General features: G+C 53.2%; 1 protein-coding gene and 1 long non-coding RNA gene across 7 annotated transcripts in view; one reads left to right on the top strand and one right to left on the bottom strand.

Annotated features, from left to right (window-relative positions):
- The window catches only part of ADA2 (adenosine deaminase 2), a 27,016-nt gene extending 11,890 nt beyond the window's left edge, over window positions 1–15,126 (top strand). The window contains exons 5-10 of one of the 6 annotated variants that reach the window (NM_214016.2): window positions 7,202–7,329; window positions 8,742–8,832; window positions 10,852–10,960; window positions 13,078–13,235; window positions 13,692–13,894; window positions 14,402–15,126. In NM_214016.2, the coding sequence (NP_999181.1) occupies window positions 7,202–7,329; window positions 8,742–8,832; window positions 10,852–10,960; window positions 13,078–13,235; window positions 13,692–13,894; window positions 14,402–14,501 (789 nt within the window). In that variant the 3' untranslated portion in view covers window positions 14,502–15,126. Of the gene's footprint in view, window positions 1–391; window positions 1,650–3,790; window positions 3,846–7,201; window positions 7,330–8,741; window positions 8,833–9,131; window positions 9,376–10,851; window positions 10,961–13,077; window positions 13,236–13,691; window positions 13,895–14,401 lie in introns of those variants that run through there. The other 5 variants (XM_085024740.1, XM_085024739.1, XR_014845317.1 and 2 more) reach the window with 5 other exon arrangements.
- LOC110260760 (uncharacterized) lies at window positions 13,994–21,927 on the bottom strand. The gene is made up of 2 exons (XR_002344149.2): window positions 21,800–21,927; window positions 13,994–17,239 (listed from the first exon to the last, which is right to left on the bottom strand). It is a non-coding gene; the product is annotated as an uncharacterized LOC110260760 (long non-coding RNA).

Below are 21,927 nucleotides of genomic sequence, written 5' to 3'. Positions count from 1 at the left end.
AGGGCATATTGATCAGAGATTAGAACAAACTAGGAAAGTTCCTGAAAAACATCGTGTGCCTCATTATCTTTGACCCACAGGCAATTGTGCTCAGGGTGCCTAATCTTTAGCTCATGGGTGATTGTGTTAAGGGTGCAATTCTTTGAGGGAGAAGGACAAGGAAGGACTCCAAGCTGTTCAATTTTAAAGTATTCATTTCTGGAGTTCCCGTTGTGGCGCAGTGGAAATGAATCCGACTAGGAACCATGAGGTTGTGGGTTTGATCCCCGGCCTCACTCAGTGGGTTAAGGATCCGGTGTTGCTGTGAGCTGTGGTGTAGGTCGCAGACACAGCTTGGATCCTACATTGCTGTGGCGTAGGCTGGTGGCTACAGCTCCGATTGGACCCCTAGCCTGGGAACCTCCACATGCCATGGGCATGGCCCTAAAAAGCAAGAAAACAAAACAAAACAAAAAAACCCAAAAAAACAAAAACAACATATTCATTTCTAAAAGAAGCATGAGGAATATAACTTTTCTCTTAGGTGTATAAGATACCCACGTCATTATGTGTGTCCCTTGAGGTGGAACCAGGGCACTGTCCCAAGACTGCTTTATTCTTTCTTGACTCTTCCTCCCTTGTCTCTGCATCCCCTTCCTTCCCTGATCAGCAACTGTCTGAACCTACCCCTCGGAACTCAGGGAAGGCCATGGAGACTGAATGAGGCCCATTTCCTAAAAACAAGAAATGGGGAGAGTTCCCAGTGTGGCGCAGTGGGTTAAGGAACCAGTGTTGCCACAGTTGTGGCCCGGATTTGATCCCTGATGGAACTTCCACATGCTGCCAATGCAGCAAAAAAAAAAAAAAAAAAAAAAAAAAAAAAGAAAAGGAGTTCTCATTGTGGCTCAGTAGTAATGAACTCGACTAGTAACCATGAGGATGCGGGTTCAATCCCTGGCCTCACTCAGTGGGTTAAGGATCCGACATTGCTGTGAGCTGTGGTGTAGGTCACAGATGCAGCTCAGATCCTGTGTTGCTGTGACTGTGGTGTAGGCTGGGAGCTCCAGCTCCGATTCAACTCCTAGTCTGGGAACTTCCAAATGCCAGGTATGTAGCCCTAAAAAGCCAAAAAAAAAAAGGGGGGGGGACAGAAAGGCTTTTGTGCCAACAGCCCCACAGGGCCCAGCTTGGTTTCACCCCAAACAAGTCCTCTCTACTGACCCCAGTTTGGAGAAAGGTAAAGGCCAGAAGGTAGCGATTACACAGCAACTGACCAGCAATCGCTCGAGGCAACAGTCAGGCTGATTAATCAAGTTAAAGATTGATAGAAGGCCTGGGTCGCCTGGCTGGACCCCTCACTGGGGACCAGGGCCTTTTACAAAGTCTGGGGTGGAGAGAAGTTCCCGGACTCCTTGATGCGAGAACCCCACAGTTGTGGCACCAAAGCCATCAGGGCAGCAGACTTGGGCTCCAGACCGAGGAAACATTGCAGTGTGAGGGTTGATTGGTCCGTGTTTTATGGGGATGGACATTAAGCCCGCCTAGGAGCCCTCCCCCTACAGTAGCCACAGTGGTCCGCCTACCCATTTATTCAAATTACTGAGTGAGCCAAGGCCTTGGTGACTGACTACAAGGGAGGCAGAATTTTTGTTTTGTTACGATCTTCCATAGTCTTTATAGGCTCAGAAATTTTACTGTTTGTATATCAAGAAAGAATAGGGCACCAGAGGGCTGACACAGGTTGACCAAATTCATAAGAGACAGATGTATATACAAGAAAGTCAGAATGCAGTTTTCAGAGAAAATCATCTCAGACCAGACATTTATGCTTCCTGATCAGTAAATTCTCTCTTGAAGGCAAATCTTAACTTCTCCTGAAGCCAAATTATAGCTGGAAAGGTGTTGGTGAACCAGAGGCCTGGTCAGCTGAGCCGAGATTCTAAGGGTGTCCTTAACCCTTGGGATATCTAAAGAAAGCTATTACCCTTTCCCCCCGGGGAAGGAGTGCCAGAATAAATTGACTGCTAAAGATTATACATCTGCAAACAATACCATGCACAGCCAAGAACTCATGCTGCATAGACAAAGAGACAGAGTTTTGGATGAAGGAGAAAAAAAATAGCTTTTTTGCTTTGCCAGGCAAAGAAGGCCACAGCAGGCTAATGCCTGCAAGTCTGTGCCCTCCTTTGGAGAGAACAGGAGGTGGTCTTATGGTTTTGGAGCGGAAAATAGGGCCACAGATAAGGATCAGGGTAGATGCAAGCTTGCATTCTTCTTCACAGCAGGCATTCAGTGGTCCTGGACTGGTTCTGGTGGTCCTCCTTTCTGGAAATGAAGAATGCTTCATCACATCTTACCTTTGTTGGGGGTTTTAGTTCTGCAGAAAAGCTCAGAGATCTGTGTACCTCTTGGGGAGGACCCAGGACCCTGCTCCCAGGCTGCACTGCTTTTCTTTTCTTTTTTTTTTCTTTTTTTGCTTTTTAGGGCCACACCCGCAGCATATGGAGGTTCCCAGGCTAGGGGTCGAATTGGAGCTGTTGCCGCCGGCCTACGCCAGAGTCACAGCAACGCCAGATCCGAGACATGTCTACAACCTACACCACAGCTCACGGCAGCGCCAGATCCTTAACCCACTGAGTGGGGCCAGGGATTGAACCTGCCACCTCATGGTTCCTAGTTGGATTTGTTTTTGCTGTGCCATGATGGGAACTCCTGGGCTGCTTTCTTGACTGCTCCTTCCTGGTTTCTGCATCCCCTCATTCTCATGATTAGAAGTGGTTTAAATCTGCTCTTTGGAATTCAGGGAAGGTCACAGAGGCTGAATGAAGCCTATTTCCTAAAAAGAAGTGGGGACACAGAAAGGCTTTTGTACCCAGGAGCCCACAGGGCCCTGCTCAGTTTCAGGATGACTCTGGTCTTTTTGCATTCAGTTTCTGAAGCATGGTTGGGATCCCTAAAATGACTCTACTGCCCTCGTTTGACTAGAAGTGTTGGAGGCCCTCCTGCCCATCTGGGGTCAGGACAGCTCTGCCCGCCCCCAGAGTTTCCCAGCTCTCCTTTTATCTCTGAGTCCTGGACTGAGGAACCTGCTTTTCTTTGGATATGCGAGCCCCTCCCGGAGGGCGGCCCAGGTCAGGGTGCACCTCTCCTCTAGGATCTGCTGTTTGGCTGGTTTAAAACTGAGCACAGACTTGCATCCTTATTTCTGACTCGGGGAATGGAAGTGGGCCTGACCTTGCCCCCAGGAGAGACTTCGCTGGCTCAGTGAGCACAAACCTTCTTTTAAAAGATCCACCTCGGGTTAGGAGAGGAATTTGGGAAAGAACTGGGCTCCCCCTGGGCCATGCTGCCTGGAGTAGGAGGGTATCGCCCACATTCTGGGCTTGGCGGTATCCCTCGGAACCCCCAGCCCAGGCTCCGCCCTTCTAGGCCCACCCTCCTCTGGTCCGCCTCAAGCCCCCTACTCCCTTCCTGGGACTGGGGACCTCCCCTGAATCCGGTTATCCCAGCAGCTTTGTCACTGCGGTCCTCACCAAGCAGCCCTGGGTTCCCAGCTCCAGGGTGAACCTCACGCCTGGGGACGCTGGGTATACATGTGACAAATTTGGAGGTGCTGTTTGGGCCGAGCTCCCAGGAGTCCAAGTCTGCCGTCTAGGGTTGGGCCAGGAGCCGCCACGTTAATTACTCCCCCCACCCACCCCCGCGCATCGGTTCTGCTGAAGATGGTCTGACCGCCCCACTTGGAGAAAGATCTTCTCAAAGCACTTTATCTGCACCTTCTCATTTGAGCATCACAACCTGCATTTTACAGGTGTGGAAACTGAAGCTCGGAAAAGTTAAGGAGCCTGACCGAGGCCAGGAGGGCAGTAAGTGGGATGTGGGGGGAGTGACCTGGGCGTTGGGCCCTGGGCCGTAAAGAACCACTCGCATCTCAAAAGGAGCTCCCCGAGGGGCTTCCGGCCTGGGGAGGCGCTTCCTGTTGGCACATCCTGGCTTCCTCTCAGAGTGGGCAGGGGGAGGCAAGCCTCCACCCTGGGGGGTGGGGGAGGGAGAAGGAGGGAGATGCTACGAGGGTTTGAGCCCCTGGGGATGGCACCTGGGGGAGTGGCGGCGGGGTCGGAAGGAGGGAGGAGAAAGGCTGGATCCGGGCTTCCTCACCCCTCCCCCTCTCGCCACGCCCCTTGGGGGACTCTCTGGGCAGGGGTCTAGCCTGGGGACCGGCCCCCCGCTCGCCCCTCTCCCCACCCCTTCCGGCACCCAGCCAGCCTTCCTCGAGGGTGGAGGCTGAGGGGGATGGGCCGGGCGGCTGGTCCTGGTCTGACCCTGGAACAAAGGGCTCTCACCGTGGTGTCTTTGCCTAACGCCCCCTTAGCCAGAGTAGGGGAGCCATCAACACATTAACAACTAAAAACGCCCCCTGGAATTCTTTTCTGAGCCCTCTGCCTCCCCCTCCTCGCCTGGGGGGCTTACTCCGGGCCTGGGATGATGTTGATGGACTATCCTGGCCGCCCAGCCTCCTATTATGCCGCTAATGCTCCATCACAAAGGCCACTCGCCCCTGGCGACAGTTGCTAGGCGGGTCTTATCTCCTGGGCCCCATCCCCTCCCCCACGGCCGGAATCTGAGGCTCAGACTGGGTCGGGCCAGCCTTCCGGGCGGAGCTCCCAGGGGATTAGCCCCAGGGGCTGCCCAGCTGGCACTTAGGCGAGGGCGGTCTTGGGGGGGTGGGGCACGTAGGACGAAGGGAGCCCAGGATGGTGGTTCCCAGACGTTTTCTTGGATGCTGTCACTTGGGTAACCAGCAGTGGGGGTGCTGCCTCAGGGTTTTCCCTGGATTCTTAGCAGAATCCGTCTTTAGAAACTCCACCTGCTTTCTGCTGTGGTGACCCGTGTTTCTTGTCCTTAATGTGGCTCTGCTGACTCCTGACAGCAGCACTTACTAGGCAGGACCGTGACTGTGCTGTTGACACGTCTGTGAAATCAACAAAAACAAAGTCTTCAGCTTAGAGGACCATTATACATGCGAATCACCTGGGGAGTTAAATAAAGCCAGGTTCAGAGTTCCCTGCGTGGCTCAGCAGTAAGGGGGATCCCAATTAGTATTCATGAGGATGCCGGTTCAATCCCCGCCCCCGCTCAGCGGGTCAGGGATCCGGTGTTGCCTTAAGCTTCTGTGTAGGTCACATTCGTGGCTCGGATCCCGCATTGCTGTGGCTGTGGTATAGGCCAAAAGATGCAGCTCCAATTTGACCCCTAGCTTGGGAACTTCCATATGCCATGAGTGTGGCCCTAAAGAGCGAAAGCAAAAATGAAAAGAAAAAAACAAACAAAAGAAACAGGTTCAACCGCAGAGAATCTGATTTAATTAATCCAGAGTGATGGAGTTCCCATCCTGGCTCAGTGGTTAGCGAATCCGACTAGGAACCATGAGGTTGCAGGTTCGATCCCTGGCCTTGCTCAGTGGGTTAAAAGATCTGGCGTTGCAGTGAGCTGTGGTGTAGGTTGCAGATGTGGCTCAGATACCACGTTGCTGTGGCTGTGGCATAGGCCAGTGGCTACAGCTCTGATTCGACCCCTAGCCTGGGAACCTCCATATGCCGAGGGAGGGGCCCAAGAAATGGCAAAAAAAAGACAAAAAAAAAAAAAAAAAAAATCCAGAGTGGGACCCAGGCATTTTCTCTTCCCTGGGTGATTGGAGACGTCCAGACACAGCACCTCACCCCACACCCCTGGCCCAGGGACCTCCGCCCCCACCCAAACCAGGGAGCAAGTCAAGGTTTCTACCTCTTTTTTTTTTGTCTTTTTGCCATTTCTTGGGCCACTCCACGCCATATGGAGGCTCCCAGGCTAGGGTTTGAGCTGTAGCCTCCGGCCTACACCAGAGCCACAGCAACACAGGATCCGAGCTGCGTCTGCAACCTACACCACAGCTCACAGCAACACCGGATCCTTAACCCACTGAGCAAGGCCAGGGATCGAACCCAACACTTCATGGTTCCTAGTCGGATGCATTAACCTTTGAGCCACGATGGGAACTCCGGTTTCTACCCTTTTTAAGCCTCAAAATCCTCACATGTAAAATGAGACCTAGGAGTTCCCTGATGGCTCAGCAAGTTAAAGATCCAGTGCTGTCACTGCTGTGGCTCGGCTTGCTGCTGTTGCACAGATTCCATCCATGGCTTGGGAAATTCCATATGCCTTGGCTGTGGTCAAATAAATTCTAAAAATCAGACCTATCTAATAGTGCCGTTTCGAGGATTAAATGAGATTGAGAGAAGACTCTTTCTTGGCTTGTGCCTGGCACATAGTAGGAGCTTTGTTAACGCTGGTGAAGTGAATGAGGCTCCAAGAGTGAGGGAGTTGGTTGCATTGGGAGTTAAAGCTAGTCCTAGTTTCTGGTCTGATTGTGTGACCTTTTTTTTTTTTGTCTTTTGTTGTTGTTATTTCTTGGGCCACTCCCGCGGCATATGGAGGTTCCCAGGCTAGGGGTTGAATCGGAGCTGTAGCCACCAGCCTACGCCAGAGCCACAGCAACGCAGGATCTGAGCCGCGTCTGCAACCTACACCACAGCTCACGGCAACGCCGGATCGTTAACCCACTGAGCAAGGGCAGGGACCGAACCCGCAACCTCATGGTTCCTAGTCGGATTCGTTAACCACTGCGCCACGACGGGAACTCCCCTGTTCGTGCTTCTTAATTGCCTTCAGCTCAAAATAATCCTTATGTAAAAAGTGGCAAAATTGGGGGGTAGCACGTTCTGAGTCCCTTCAGGACCCCTGGAGTTGGACAAGCAAAAAGGCTGCTCTTCTTTTCCTCCTTTGTTTTACCTACTGTCCATCCCTGGCTCTTCCCACTCTGCCCCTTGGTGTCCCTGGTGGAGGTCCCCTGATGGAACCATGAAGGGAGTCCTCCACTGCTCTTTCTGGTTTGAGTCCTGTCCTCAGCCGACCTGCTCCTCATTCCTTGTACAAAGGCTTACTGAGCACTGACGCGTGCCAGGCATTGTTCTGGGTGCGAGGACCCAGCCTCAAATAAGAGCTAGACATCCCTCCTCGTGGCACCAAAGAGCATTGTCCCAGGAAGAGCTGGGCTTCTGGTCAACCTCAGAGGCCAGCAGAGGCACTGAACAGAAAAATTGCCACGCAATTTTGAAGATTATTGGTGGTTGGGAATGAAGTTCTGCTCTGCTCACCCCCAGTCGGGACCATGCTTCCCTCCCAGGTGTACGAACTGAATGGGATGGTCCACAGCCGCGAGTGGTCAGTGCGGACCTATGAAGAAGTGGCTCGTACGTTTGCAAAGACGCATCCTGGGTTTATTGGAATCAAGCTCATTTATTCGGATCACAGGTAGGATTGAGCACAGCTGAGGCTGCAGGGGCTGGACAGGGTTGCAGGCAGAGCCACTAGGCTGGGAGTGGACAGAGGAGGAGCTGAGAGGCTGGGGCCAGAGACCCCTAGATGCCCAAGTGCTGGGGGCTCGTGTGTGTACTGAGCGCAGAATGTCTGCTGAAATCATAACGAGGCTGCAACAAGGAAGAACTGTGGCAATTTTCTAGGTAATTCCAAACTGTGACCCCACACTGACCTGGCTGATTAGTAATGGGTTTAGTGTTTTTGCTCAAATGTTTGGAGAGTTTGTTTTAATCCACGGCTGGTCTGTCTCATGGCGTCAGTGGCATCTGTGCAGAGTCCCGAGGTGCTGTGAAGACAGATCCACTCTTGCCCCGAGCTAGTGCAGAAAGCCTACAGCTGAATTCTCCTGATTTACCAAGGAAGAGTCTTTCTTTTGTGAAGGAGCAGCCAAGGAGCTGACTGGACAGCGGAGAGTCTGTGCTGAGTTCCGCTGGAGGCCAGGGCAGCACCTGGATGGGGTCAGGCTGGTCAGGCTTGGGGAGGGGTGGCCCCACTTGCTCAGCCCCCGTGGGGGGTGAGGGCAGGCAGACCTCCCCAAGAGCCCCCTCCTGTCTAGTGACAGTGGGGCGGGGGGAGGCCCTGGTGGCACAGGATCTGGCCGCCAGGACGGAGCTTGCAGGACGGGTCCCTGGTTCTGCGTGAGGCTCCCTGGGAGCCAGTGGCAGGAGGCTGGAGGGCAGAGCTGCACTGACAACTGCTCCCAGTGCATGGGGGATGGGCAGAGCCGAGGACGGGGACAGGTGGCCAGCGGCCCGCCAGTGCCTTTTCTTTGGGTGTTTCCCTTGTGACATTCTTGCCTTGCCCCCGACCAGGGCTGGAGGGAAAGGCATGCGGGGGTGGGGGGGGCGGTGGATGAGACAGCTTGCTTGTGGCGTTTCTGGAGAGCCTGGGCCGTGCTGATTGAATCAGAGAAAGGAGACATGCAGCGGCTAGGTCCAGCTGCCCTGGCAGGGCCTCGGTGGCCTATGGCATTTCACAGGTGTCCAGGGATCAGAGGGCTGGCCACGTCCAGGACCCACCCTCTCAGGGATGCTAGGCAAGTTCCGTCAAGACACTTTGTTTCATCCAAACACAGACCAACAAAACTTGCCCTGTGGGTCCCCTACCCACTGGCTCTCCAGAGACCAGGGGTCCCTCTGGGGCCAGCCAGAGTCCTCGGCAGGCATGGGCTTGGGCAGACACCTCTTTGGTGTAGTGCTTTCAGGGAATGCATTAGCCTGGGTGGGGTGGGGTCATGGGGAAGTGATAGCTGGGTGTCCTGGACAAGACCAGCCCAGCTGCCAGGGGCAGACACGCCATTGGCCCCGAAATGCTGACTCCCAGCCTTCTCCTCTATTCTCCCGCAGATCCAAAGACGTGTCCCTCATCAAGGAATCCGTCCAGAGAGCCATGGAACTTCGAGCCAAGTTCCCCCAGATGGTGGCTGGGTTTGACCTGGTAATGGACCCTGCTCTGCTCTGGCCACACTGCCCACCACATCTGGCTCCCCCAACCACAGTCCAGTAGGGTGGGGGGGTGGGGGTGGCGTCTGGAAGCAGAGATGGGGCTGAGCCTGGGCAGAGCATCCAGGACTCAGAAGCAGCCCCTCCCCTCCCCCCCATTTGCCCCCAGCTATTTCTGAAGCTGCTTCGTGGGACCCCCTCCCATCCCCCCACCAAATAACAGCCAGGCCACACTTCCCAGGTGACAGCTTGATCTCATTAAGAAGCTAAGGAGGAGTTCCCGTCGTGGTGCAGTGGTTAACAAATCCGACTAGGAACCATGAGGTTTCGGGTTCGGTCCCTGCCCTTGCTCAGTGGGTTGAAGATCCGGCGTTGCCGAGAGCTGTGGTGTAGGCTGCAGACGCGGCTCGGATCCCTCGTTGCTGTGGGCCAGGGGCTACAGCTCCAGTTCGACCCCTAGCCTGGGAACCTCCATATGCCGCGGGAGTGGCCCAAAGAAATAGCAAAAAGACAAAAAAAAAAAAAAAAAAAAAAAAAAGCTAAGGAGTTCCCATTGTGGCTCAGCAGTAACAAACCCGACTGACTAGCATCCATGAGGACATGGGTTCAATCCCTGGCCTTGCTCAGTGGGTTAAGGATCCAGTGTTGCTGTGAACTGTGGTGTAGGTTGCAGATGCCACTCAGCTCTGGCATGGCTGTGGCTGTGGTGTAGGCCAGCAGCTGCAGCTCCAATTCAACCCCTAGCCTGGGAACTTATATATGCCACGGGTGTGGCCCTAAAAGGCACTCCCGACCCTGCTTCCAGAGAGTCTGCACATCTCACCCGAGACAGTGCTCCAGCTCTCGATCTTAGCCCCACCAGTCCCCCACTCCCCCAGGAGAGGATCTCAAGGAATTGTTCTCTTTGGACCAAGGTACCAAGATGTCCTCCTGGGGTCCTGGGGGGTTGATCGGAGGATCCAGCCTCCCCCCCTCCCCCCAGAAATGGGACGGGGGTGGGAGTCCCCCCATCGCCTTTTCCCTCTGTGTATGGAACTGACAGCAGGTCCTGAGGACAGCGTCCAGCGGGGCTTATGGGCTGGTCCCTGCGGGGACTGGGTGCACAGTCCCCGCTAGAGTTGTTCAGAGGGTCCACGGTGAGCCCCATGTATCCTTTGGGCCTGCACTCCATCCTACTGCCCTGATTACCCAGGCTTCTTTTCCTGTGAAAGCGTCATTGCCCCACACTCCAGCCCTTGCAGGTTGAAGCTTTCTGTCCCGAAGCTCCCTCACTCCGGCACCCAGCTGCCCAGCCCAGGGCCGTGGCTCCCCTTGAAAAACATGACTTTGGTGTGGTCGCTGTTCATGTTACTCTGGCTGAGGGACTCTTCTGGGAGCTGCTGTCTGTGACCTCCAGGCCAGAGTCGTCCTGACCTTGGTCCAGGGCTCCAACTCTCTCACCCTCTCTGTCTCTCGCCATCTCTCTGTCTCTTTCTAGCTCTGTCTCTATTTCTCTGTCTCTAGCCATCTCTCTCCCATCTAAGGAGCTCAGGCTGGAGCATGGGGCCCTGGAAGGCAGGCGGGGGGATGGGGAGGAACCTGGGAAGGGCTCGGAGGATTCAGGTACAGCCTCTGAGTAAGGGGGGTGGGCCCGTAATTTCAGGGCCACAGTGCTCTCGCTCTCTTTTCTTTCCCAGCCCTGCCACTAGTCTTTCTTTCTTTTTTTTTTTTTTTAATTTTTTAAATGAGTTTTATTTTTTTCCATTATAGTTGGTTTATAGTGTTCTGTCAACTTTCTACTGTACAGCAAAGTGACCCAGTCATATATCTATATCTATATATACACACATTCTTTTTCTCACATTATCCTCCATCATGTTCCATCACAAGTGACTAGATATAGTTCCCTGTGCCACTAGTCTTTCTTGAAAGACTGTGTGACTGAGGCCTCAGTGGTGGTGGGCAGGGCTGCAGGGCACACCAGCAAGGGGAGGCAGGGGCTGGGCAGGTGCCCCACGTCCCCTCTGTCCTGCAGGTGGGGCGTGAGGACACAGGCCACTCCTTGTATGACTACAAAGAGGCCTTGATGATTCCAGCCTCACGTGGTGTGAAACTGCCTTACTTCTTCCACGCCGGGGAGACAGGTGAGCCTGTGACATCATTGGGGACAGGGGTGATGGGCAGGAGCCCTCCCAGGGCATGAGGGGCACTGGGCAGTGTGGTGGCAGCCCACCGTCATCTCACAGCGCTTGCCCACTTCATGCACATATCAGGTCTGTGTGACAGCCACACCCCGGAGAAGGTGTGCTGGGGATGGTGACAGCATCAGTGGGTAACACACATTATTCATGGTTCTTACCTGGTCCCACCAGGAAGGCACTTGAGCTCCATTTTACAGGTGAAGAGCCCAAGGCTCCAACCAAACAGGGCAACTGGTCCAAGGTAAGTCACTGGAGATCAGGGGTCTCACTTCAACCCCTTCCCCGAGACCCCCCTTTTATAACGGGCGAATTGTGCCCTCACCGGCAAAGTCACACACTAGGTAGGGGGGCTCAGCAGGCCTGCTCTGCCTCTGGAATGCACTGTCCACAGCCACCAGCTCCTCCAGGCCCAGCCCACCAGCTCACTGGTCATTTCTCTCACCTCCAGAGAGAACACACTTCAAGTGTGTAAACAGCTAAAATGCGGTCATGGCTGTGACGTCAGATCCCAAGGAAGATGGGGGGGGGGCTTAGACCTGCTGCATTTCCCCACCCCCAGGGTACCTAAGAGGGGAGCTGGTGGGGAGCCTGCACTTCACAGCCAGGCTTAAACCTTGGTTTATCACGCAGCCTCTCAGGGGAAGGGCTCCTGTGCATTAATCTCTTTTTCCTGACATTTCAAGTCAATTTAGATCTAATTTAGATCAAAGCTGTCCTAGGAGGTTGAAAGAATTATTTGTGGGGGATGGGGAAGGGGAAGGGGTGTTAGCCTTGACGGCTGTGGTCCAGTTGGGAAGATCACACCCACCTCCATGAAATCATCTCAATTCCAAATCACACTGTCCCAGGAGGGGATTTTGCCAGGAAGTGGGTACTTAATACCCTGGTTTTTTTTTTTTTTTTTTTTAATAAAAGAGAAATTTGAAAACAAAGTATTAGGGAACTAGTGAAAATCCACCTGACACATATGCCCTCACTACCAATGGAAACTCTTGGATTTTCATATTTTACCTGTGGATCAGTTAGGATTCTTTTGGCGGCCAGGAGTGAGGTCCGCACATCCTGTAAGTCTTATAATCGGCTCATCTGTGATCTCGCCCGACCAGCAACTCCTGCTGTCCTTCCGAGTCTGGGATTTCACCTCCCTTGGTCAGCAGACAGTGATGTCACATCCAGGTGTGACCTCGTCCCTGTACTGGAAAGGAAGCCACAGGAGCTCCTGTCAGAGCCCCCCAGGCTGGCTCTGATCAGGACTATCCGAGCTGCAGGGGAGGCCTGGGGAGTCAGACCCCGACATTCTCACTTCCCATGAGGCCCTACTGCCAGGAGGGTGCAGTGAAGGTGCAGCGGGTGGCTGGTTTGGGCTGGCCATTGTCCTCTTGCCATTGGTCGTCCCAAGAGTTCTGTTAAAGATATGACGTGAGTATGTACTAATAGCTCTAGTGACAGAGACACTGCTGTAAAGATGCTACACATAAAATTCCCTGAAAACAGCTCTGGAAACAAATATAAAATGGAAAGAAAGCGTGTGGATTGTGGGTCAGACAGACCAAGGTTTACAGCCCAGCTTGCTGCTTCCCAGGGGAGACAGTCCTTCCATTACAGAGTCTGTTTTTTGTTTTATCTTTATGCCTTTTCTAGGAGGTTCCCAGGCTAGGGGTCTAATCGGAGCTGTAGCCACCAGCCTATGCCAGAGCCACAGCAACGCAGAATCTGAGCTGTGTCTGCGACCCACACTACAGCTCGCAGCAATGCCAGATCCTTAACCCACTGAGCAAGGTCAGGGATTGAACCCGTAACCTCATGGTTCCTAGTCGGATTCGTTAACCACTGAGCCATGACAGGGACTCCTACAGAGTCTGTTTAGGGCCCACTTCCTCACCTGTTACCGCCAGGCAGGCCAGCCACGCCTCTCTTGAGCATCGTTATAAGGAAAAGTGTCTCTTTGTCTCAATGTTCATTTCTCTTCCTTTTCCTTCCCCGGGGAGTGTGGGGCGTTCATCTGCCCATGGTCTGAGTCAGATCCATCCATCCCACTTAAGCCCACCCCTTGTTCGCAGACTGGCAGGGCACTTCCGCAGACAGAAACCTTCTGGATGCCCTAATACTGAACTCCACCAGGATCGGGCATGGATTTGCTTTGAGCAAACACCCAGCCGTGTGGGCTGATGCCTGGAGGAAGGACATCCCCTTAGAAGTCTGTCCCATCTCCAACCAGGTATGCGAGGTCCATGGGCTGTGCGCTTCGATCTTCAGCTGCTGCCCCTGTGTCACCTGTCCTTAACACCCGTGCTTTCAGTATCCTCCTCTCTCTCACTGAGGAGGATACTGAGGAATGGCCTTTGCCTAAACAAGTCACCGTACTGGTGGTGGAATTGTGGGTGATGCTGCGGACAAAGCTAAAGGGACACTGGGGGGGGGGCACAAGGTTGGGGGGGTCCCACTACCAGCACAGCTGCTTGGGGCCCTCTGTGCCACTGCCTGTCCTGCAAGGCTCAGGACAGCTGATCTGAGTTGATGTCCTTGGAGAAAGGGCTGGCTCTCCCCGAGTCAGGACTTTGCCCAGAAGTTGTCCCATTGCAGGGACTGGTGACGAGGATGAGAAAAGCCCCAAATCTCCTGCCAGCTCTTCACCATCCCCATTTGTCTCTCTCCTTGGCCTCCAACTGGGCAGGTGCTGAAGCTGGTGTCGGACCTGAGAAACCACCCTGCAGCCGTTCTGATGGCCACCGGGTACCCCATGGTTATCAGCTCAGATGACCCTGCTGCCTTTGGGGCCAAAGGCCTGTCCTACGATTTCTATGAGGCCTTCATGGGTCTCGGGGGGCTGACGGCTGACCTGAGGACACTCAAGCAACTGGCCATGAACTCCATCAGGCGAGTGTCCCTTGTGCTCCTCTTCCACCCCATGGCTTATGTTGACCTCTCAGAGGTTTGGGGCAGAACCTAGAAGGTTCTGTAGATTTCTCCGCATCATTTCTTTTTTTGAAAGTTTTCTTTTATTTATTTATTTATTTATTTGTCTTTTTGCTATTTCTTGGGCCGCTCCTGTGGCATATGGAGGTTCCCAGGCTAGGGGTCGAATCGGAGCTGTAGCCGCCGGCCTACACCAGAGCCACAGCAACGCAGGATCCGAGCCATGTCTGCAACCTACACCACAGCTTATGGCAACGCCGGATCTTTAACCCACTGAGCAAGGGCAGGGATCGAACCCGCAACCTCAGGGTTCCTAGTTGGATTCGTTAACCACTGCGCCACCACGGGAACTCCCGCATCATTTCTTAATTGCTCCTGCTCTTGGGCTGGGAACAAATGAGCCCTCCAGCACCTGAGATCCCCTCCTGCCCCCTCCCCAAAGCTGACCCAGGCACCCCCCCCCTGCAGGTACAGCGCCCTGTCAGAGACTGAGAAGAAGGTTGCCATGGAAACCTGGGAGGAGCGATGGCATAGGTTTGTAGCGGAGCTGACCAGGGGCCCAAAGTGAGCAGAACAGCAGCCCTGCCTCTGCCTCCCACCAGGCCGGCCTCACCTTCTCTCAGCTGTCCTGGAGTCCAGTCCAGTCATCTCCGTTTCTTCATCAGAACCGGCCTGTGGGGTCACCCCATGGCCTCCCTGTTGCCCGACCTTGGGAACACTCCATCAGTGGACACACACACATCCTTCTCTCGGCCTCAGTGCAAGGGCCCTTGGGACTCCTGCCCTGGCTCCGGTCCACTCCCAGAGACTCTTCTCTGCCTGCCCTCAGCTCAGCCCTGCACTTCCTGCCTTCTCGCCTCCTCTCCTGGGGTGTCTCATCCACTCCTACACTTTTATTTTATTTTATTTTTTTAGGGCCACACCCGCAGCATATGGAAGTTCCCAGGCTAGTGGTCAAATTGGAGCTGCAGCTGTCAGCCTACACCACAGCTACAGCAACAGTGGATCTTTAACCCATTGAGCAAGGCCACGGATCAAACCCATATCCTCATGGCTATTAGTCAGGTTCTTAACCCCCTGAGCCACAATGGGAACGCCCATTCATTCCCTTTTAAAACCGTGTATTTCTGCAGGTATGGCCCTGAAAAACCAAATAAATAAATAAGACTATGTATTTGTCCAGGTTTCCCAAACTTTGCATTGACTCGGGTGGCTCACTGGAACCTCAGAGCTTCTCCTGGGCTTTTCCTGGCTGGGTAAATGGCAGCTCTGCACAGAGGCTCAGAGTGGAGGTTGTCCGTGGAATTCCTGCTGCTGTCCTGGCTCCGTCTGCCCTCTACTCCCCCACTGCTGGCTGAGTCCCAACCGCTGTCCCTCTGTCCTGAGTTACGACAGTGCCTAATCGATGGCTTCCTTCTCTTCACCCTCTCTAGCTCATTCTTCCCAGAGCAATGACTGTTCCAAATCAGTTTGAACCAGGGCGCTCCATTATTACAGCTCAGCACCTAGAAAAACCTGCATGTCTCCACAGGGCACATGGCATCCCCTTTAACCTGGTCCCTCCCTGGGCGCCCCTAGTCACCATGCCCCAGGCTCTAGTGCCCAAGCTCTGCCCCGCCTCTCATTCTCTCTGCCTAGAATGTTCTCCTCCCACTTCTGTCTGATTCCCGCCATCACCCTCAACCTCAGGCTTCCTTTCCTGCCCTTGTCTTGGGTTTCTCCCTGGGGAAACTGGCTCCTTGCTGTCCTGACCCCAGAACCACCTGGCATTACACACCTGTTTCTGTGGCAAGCTCCTGGAGGACGGAGGACAGGCACTCAGAACCCCAGACCCAGTCAGTCCCAACACACAGGCGTCGAATGAAGGACGCACCCTGTCCGTGCTGTGTTGGAGCGAGTGGGGTCCCCAGATCTGTCCTGGCCTGGTCTTTGGGAGAAGGTGGCGAGGGGCAGCCCCAGCCTCCTGTGACCACAGGGTGTGGAAAAGAACCAAGGTGTAGCCTCAGGTGGACTCAGGTGCCCCTCAGGCAGCTCTGGCCACTGGGGGAACCAGGTGACCCTGAAGAGCCTTTGGCTCGTGGCCTTAACCAACCCCAGCAGGGGGCAGTCCCCACACAGCTGACTTCCGCTCAGGAAGTGGTGAAAAGTGTAACACGTGGCCAGGTCCACAGGGGTCTCTCGAGAGGGATACGGTCTCTGATTGGGCAAAACCAACCAACTGTGCTGCCTTTGTGCTGGGTCAATGGGCCCAGCCCAAGCAGAGAACCAGACACACCGGCAGAACCAGACCCCCACGCGCAGGGAGGGAACAGCTGTGGGTCCCCGGGCCTGAGTGACGTTTCTGCCGGGCAGAGCAGGTAGAACCAGCTTCACTCGTCCATCCTGTGACTTCCCAGAGGGTGTCCTGATATAGCGTCTTTTGGGAAAACTTGTGTGTTAGTTGAGGTTTTATGATTTGAACTCCTGGAGTCCATATCATTGATGTCTTAGACTGAGGTCAAATTCTCTGTCCTTCTTTGTCAGGTGAATGGTCTGGGCTGGAAAACCCCATCCTGTCCCCACCATCTGGCCCTGGAAGGGTGTCTTGGCTTGGCATCCTGGTCCTAGTTGGCTCCAGGGGAGGGCGGGGGCTCTTGGAAGTTCACAAGGAGGGAATCTTGCAGGAGATGCAAATCAGCCTTGTTCCCAACAATTTAGAAGTTGGATTCCAACCTCAGGGAAAAGCATGGAACATTTACTCTTCTTATCTTTTTTCTTTTAGGGCCACACCTGCAGGCCTAAAGTTGGAAGTTCCCAGGCTAGTGGTTGAATCAGAGTTGCAGCTGCTGGCCTACACCACAGCCCCAGCAATGCCAGATCCCAGCAGCATCTGTGACCTACACCACAGCTCATGGCAATGCCAGATCCTTAACCCGCTGAGTGAGGCCTGTACCTCTTAGAAAGGCAGCTCCACTCTCCTAGTAACCACGGCACCACCATCCAGAGCAGGAAATCAACTCAGATGAGATACCACCTTCTGGCCCTGGCCCTTCCAAGCGTTTTCCTTCTCTGGCCTGAACCCAATGCAGAGTCCCATGTCACAGTTCAGGGTGGGACCGTTCTTCCATCTTGGCTTTTGTGACCTCACCGTCTCTGAACAACACAGTTATCTTGGAGACTGTCCCTCATTTGGGGTTTGTGATTCCAGCGATGCGTGTCTGAGAGGCATGCCTCACGTGGCGCTGTGTCCCTCACGTGGCGCTGGGTCCCTCATGTGGCGCTGGATCTCTCTCTGCATTGCAGGGGGCAATCCTTCAGAGGCCTCACCTGCAAGAGCAAATCGTGAACACTTAGCCTGGGGTTAAAGCAGTGGTAGTCTGAAATTGCTCATCGGAGGAGTTTTCACACCACAGAGATCAGCAAATGTTACAAACCAGTGCCTGGCACCCCTGTGCATCGGCTGTCAGCTTGTCCGTTACAAGGAAGTCAACTTTATCACTTTGTAAGGTGACGCATGCCAGGATGTGCCATTGTAAAGTTTTCCCCTCTGTTGTAATGAATATTTAGAGGGGAAACATTTTAACTCAATGGAAAAATATTATTCCTCATCACACCCTTACCCCTTATTTGGCATTCAGCAAGGATTATTGTCTGAATTGACTGTTACTGCCATATTTGCTCTTCTATCGCTGTATATTAAATTATCCTGAAACTTAGTGGCTTAAAAAAACAATAAGATGGGAATTCCCATTGTGGCTCAGTGGGTTAAGAACCCGACTAGTATCCATGAGGACGTGGGTTCGAACCCTGGCCCCGCTCAGTGGGTAAAGGATCCGGTGTTGCTGTGAGCTGCAGTGTAGGTCATGGATGTGGCTCAGATTTGGTGTTGCTATGGCTGTGGTATAGACTGACAACTACAGCTCCAATTTGACTCCTAGCCTGGGAACTTCCATAGTGCCACAGGTATGGCCCTAAAAAGACCAAAAAAACCCACCCGATAAAATATATTCTCTTTCACATGGTTTCTGTGGGTTGGGATTTAGGAAGGGCCTAGCCAGGGAGGTCCGGTTTGGGGTCTCTCTGAGGTTGTGGTCAAAGTGGAGGAGGAGGACTTCCCTGGTGGCCCAGCGGGTTAAGGATCTATGTTGTCACTGCTGTGGCTCAGGTTGCTGCTGTGATGCAGGTTCAATCCCTGGCCCGGGAACTTCTGTATGCCACACTTGCAGGAAAAAAAAAAAAAAAAAAAAGCGGAATTCCCTAGTGACCTAGTGGTTAAGGATCTAATGTTGTCACTGCTGTGGCTCTGGTTTGATCCCTGGTCCAGGAACTTCTGCAATGGACTTGGCGGAAAAAAACAGTGGTGGCAGAGCAGGAGGAGCTGAGGGCTGGCCAGACACCTCCTTGTTCCTGAGCGTGGGCCTCTGCGGGCCTCAGCCAGGAGTCTCTGCATGGTCCAGGGGGACTTCCTCAAACCACGGTGGCCAAAGGCTCCAAGAGTAAGAGTTCAGGGAACAAAGCACAAGTTCTGGTGCCTTTTCTTTTCTTCTTCTTTTTTTCTTTTTTTTTTGTCTTTTTGTCTTTTTAGGGCCGCTCCAAGACATATGGAGGGTCCCAGGCTAGGGGTCCAATCAGATCTGTAGCCCCTGGCCTACGCCACAGCCACAGCAATGTGGGATCTGAGCCGCGCCTTCGACCTACACCACAGCTCACAGCAATGCTGGATCCTTAACCCAACTGAGCGAGGCCAGAGATCGAACCTGAGACCTCATGAATGCTAGTCTGGTTCATTAACCACTGAGCCATGATGGAAACTTCTCTGGTGCCTTTTCTGATAACCTTGTAAGTCCCAAGGCATCACATCTGCTACACTGGGGGGATGGAAATCACACTTCTCCAGGCTAAACCCTCCCAGTTTCAAGAGGAGAGGGTAGAGACCCCACTTGTTGATGGAGGACTGTCAAAGTCACGTCGTAAAAAGGACAAATAAGAGATGCTGCTAGAAAATATCTGGAAAATAGAATCGCCACTTCTATTTTTTTTTTCTTTTTTTCTTTTTTTGCTTTTTAGGGCTGCACCTGTGGCACATGAAAGTTCCCAGGCTAGGGGTCAAATCGGAGCTACAGCCACACCAGCACAGGATCCGAGCCTTGTCTGTGACCTGCACCACAGCTCACGGCAACGCCAGATCCTTAACCCACTGAGCAAGGCCAGGGATTGAACCCACAACCTCATGGTTCCTAGTTGGATTCGTTTCCGCCGCGCCATAACAGGAACTCCTCCTTCTGTTTTGCTTTTTTTTTGTCTTTTGATTTTTTGTCTTTTTGCCAGATCCTTAACGCACTGAGCAAGGCCAGGGATCGAATCTGAGTTCTCATGGATACTAGTCCAGTTCGTTACTGCTGAGTCACAGCAGGAACTCCTCCTCCTGTATTTATTAGCTGTCATTCTGCTATGAGGAAGAACTTTCTCTGATCTATCGATTGACTGATTATTAGTATGGATTCTGACTCTATTCAATGGCCTATCACCTGTCACTGTCACTCTTTATTCTGATGCTCTCACTGTTGCAGACTTGGCCATGGGAGCCCCATTAAACTGGCTCCTGAGACTCTTGGGTAAATTTCTATAATTTTTTTTTCTTCTTGCCGCGTACACAGCATGCAGAAATTCCTGAGCCAGGGATCAAAACCATGCCACAGTGGTGACCCTGAACCGCAGCAGTGACAACGCTGGATCCTTGACTGCTAGGCTGCCAGGAACTCCAGACACCTATAATTTTTTGAGCACTTATTTACTTTCTGACACAACAAAATGTTCCAGGTTCACTTTGTACTTTCCCCATCTGTTGCTGGAGGACAAGAGCCCTGGTTCTTCTTTGTAGAGAATAATATTTAGAAGCCCTGATCTGGGCATTAGATGTGCCCATTGTTACTGGTATGTGTGTAGATACACACATAAATAGAATTTATATACATTTGTGCACAAACATTTTTCTCTTTCCGAATGTATCTATGTATAACAAAAAGCCATGAGTCTGCACCCATCCCTCCAATTCCATTAAAGATCTAAGGGGTGATTCCAGCCTCCATCCCCCCACACACCTGGGACTGCTGTTCCCCAACAGTGAGAACCGAGCAACCAGCACCTCCAAGGCATTTTCACCTTGCTGATGCCCCTGGATGAGGTCTATCTGGGGCCCCCTCTGCTGCCTCTTTAGCTGCCCTTCCACTGGTCCCAGATGCCTCAAGGGAACAAGGGGAAGAGAAAAAGGTTTGGAAGAAGAGAAACCCACGGTCCTTTTAGAGCTTGGAGTGACTTCTAGACGGGAACAGACTACTGGTGCTACTGAAGCTCTCTTTCAGGGGTTTGCGTGAGTGGACCCCTTGCAAGACAAAGTGTATCTTAGCAATTTTAGAGTCTTTAAGAGGGCCCTGCAAATACGTGGAGGCCTCAGGGGCCCTGCTCTGGGTCAGCTTTCCCCTGGAATGAAGAAGACGAGGAGTGTGTGTGGCTGCAACCGGCTGGAAGGAGGCAAGCACTGGAAACTCTCCTGCCTTCTAGAGGAGCAGCTGCCCAGAACCACCTTGGGAAGGTGCCTATTTAATTTTTAAAGCTCCAGAAAGGATTCTGTAACCTGCCTCAGCCACCCAGTCTGGGGTCCCCAGTTCTCTTTCCCCAGGTCAGGAGCTGGAAAGAACAGATGTGATCCAGACCTCTCGCAAGAACTGACCCTTGAGGTCTGGCTACAGGTAGCTGCAGCTTTAGCCTGAGATTAAGTCAGCACACTGGATTATAAATATTATTTTTAAACACACAATATATGTTACTTTAAATAGCAGTCATCCTAAAAACATCATAAACTTCGTCATCTTTTTTTCTGTGTCCTGAAGGGTGTACATAAAAGATGTGGGGCAGAGTTCCTGTTGCAGCTCAGCAGTAGTGAACCCAACTAGTATCCGTGAGGACGTGGGTTCAATCCCTGGCCTTGCTCAGTGTGTTGGGGATCTGGTGTTGCCATGAGCTGTGGTGCAGGTCGCAGATGCGCCTCGGTTCTGGCATTGCTTTGTTGTGGCTGTGGTGTAGGCCAGCAGCTGCAGCTCTGATTCAACCCCTAGCCTGGCAACTTCCATATGCCATGGGTGCAAGCCTAAAAACCTCAAAAAAAAAAAAAAAAAAAAAAAAAAGATGTGGGGCAGGGAGCACTTTTGGATGGGATTTGCCCCGAGAAACATCCATGGACCCCAATTCTCACCCACAATGCTGTGGCCCGGGCAGTGAGGCTGGGTCCATCGCTCCAGGCTTTTTAGTCAAGAGCCTCTTCCTCCTCCTTCTTCAGGGTGGACAGGATCCAGCCTTCCAATGGGCCATTCCCTGAGGACGGTCCTGCCTGGTCCAGCCAGACTTCCCTGAGGCTCGGCCCCCTCTGAGGGGAGGGTAGGAGGACTGGAAGTTTTAGATTCACAAAATATCAAAGCTGGGAGAGGCCCAAAGATGATTTTATCTAATCTCTCTGGGTAACAAAGGACTAAACCGAGGCTCAGAGGGGGTCAGTATCCTCTTGGCAGGTGACAGTAGGCTCAGTGTCCACCTCCCGGCCCAGGGCTGCCTTCTCTCCTAACAGGTCCTCATCAGCCCCTGGGGGGCCTGGGTCCATTCTCTGGCCCTGATGGTGCAGTTTGCACAACTCCGACGGTAACCCACCCACCGCAGCTGCTCAATTCCTGTCCTAGCTTGATGAGGCCAGGATGCATCAGGCCTCTGGGGACAGGCTGACCTCTCCTGTGACCCCTCCTCGACCCCTTCTGTGACCCCTGGCTCTCCTGTGCCTGTCTCCCAGCCCCGGAAACAGCCTCAGCTTCCTGTGGCCCCGGAAGAACGGGTTCTTACCTAGAGTCTTTGTCCAGAGGCCCCTCCGCCCAGCTCCCCTGAGCCACCCTTTGGAGGGAAGTGGCCCGAGGAAGAAGCACGCGATGCTGGTGGCTGCTGCCGCACCTGCGGCTCCTTCGGCGGGCGGC

This window comes from Sus scrofa, chromosome 5, assembly GCF_054392235.1.
Source record: "Sus scrofa isolate SSC_HxYL_T2T_F1_AM1 chromosome 5, Sscrofa_HxYL_maternal_Yorkshire_Landrace_v2.0, whole genome shotgun sequence".
In the NCBI taxonomy this organism is placed as follows: domain Eukaryota; kingdom Metazoa; phylum Chordata; class Mammalia; order Artiodactyla; family Suidae; genus Sus; species Sus scrofa.
This window is presented reverse-complemented; position numbering and strand designations above follow the sequence as displayed.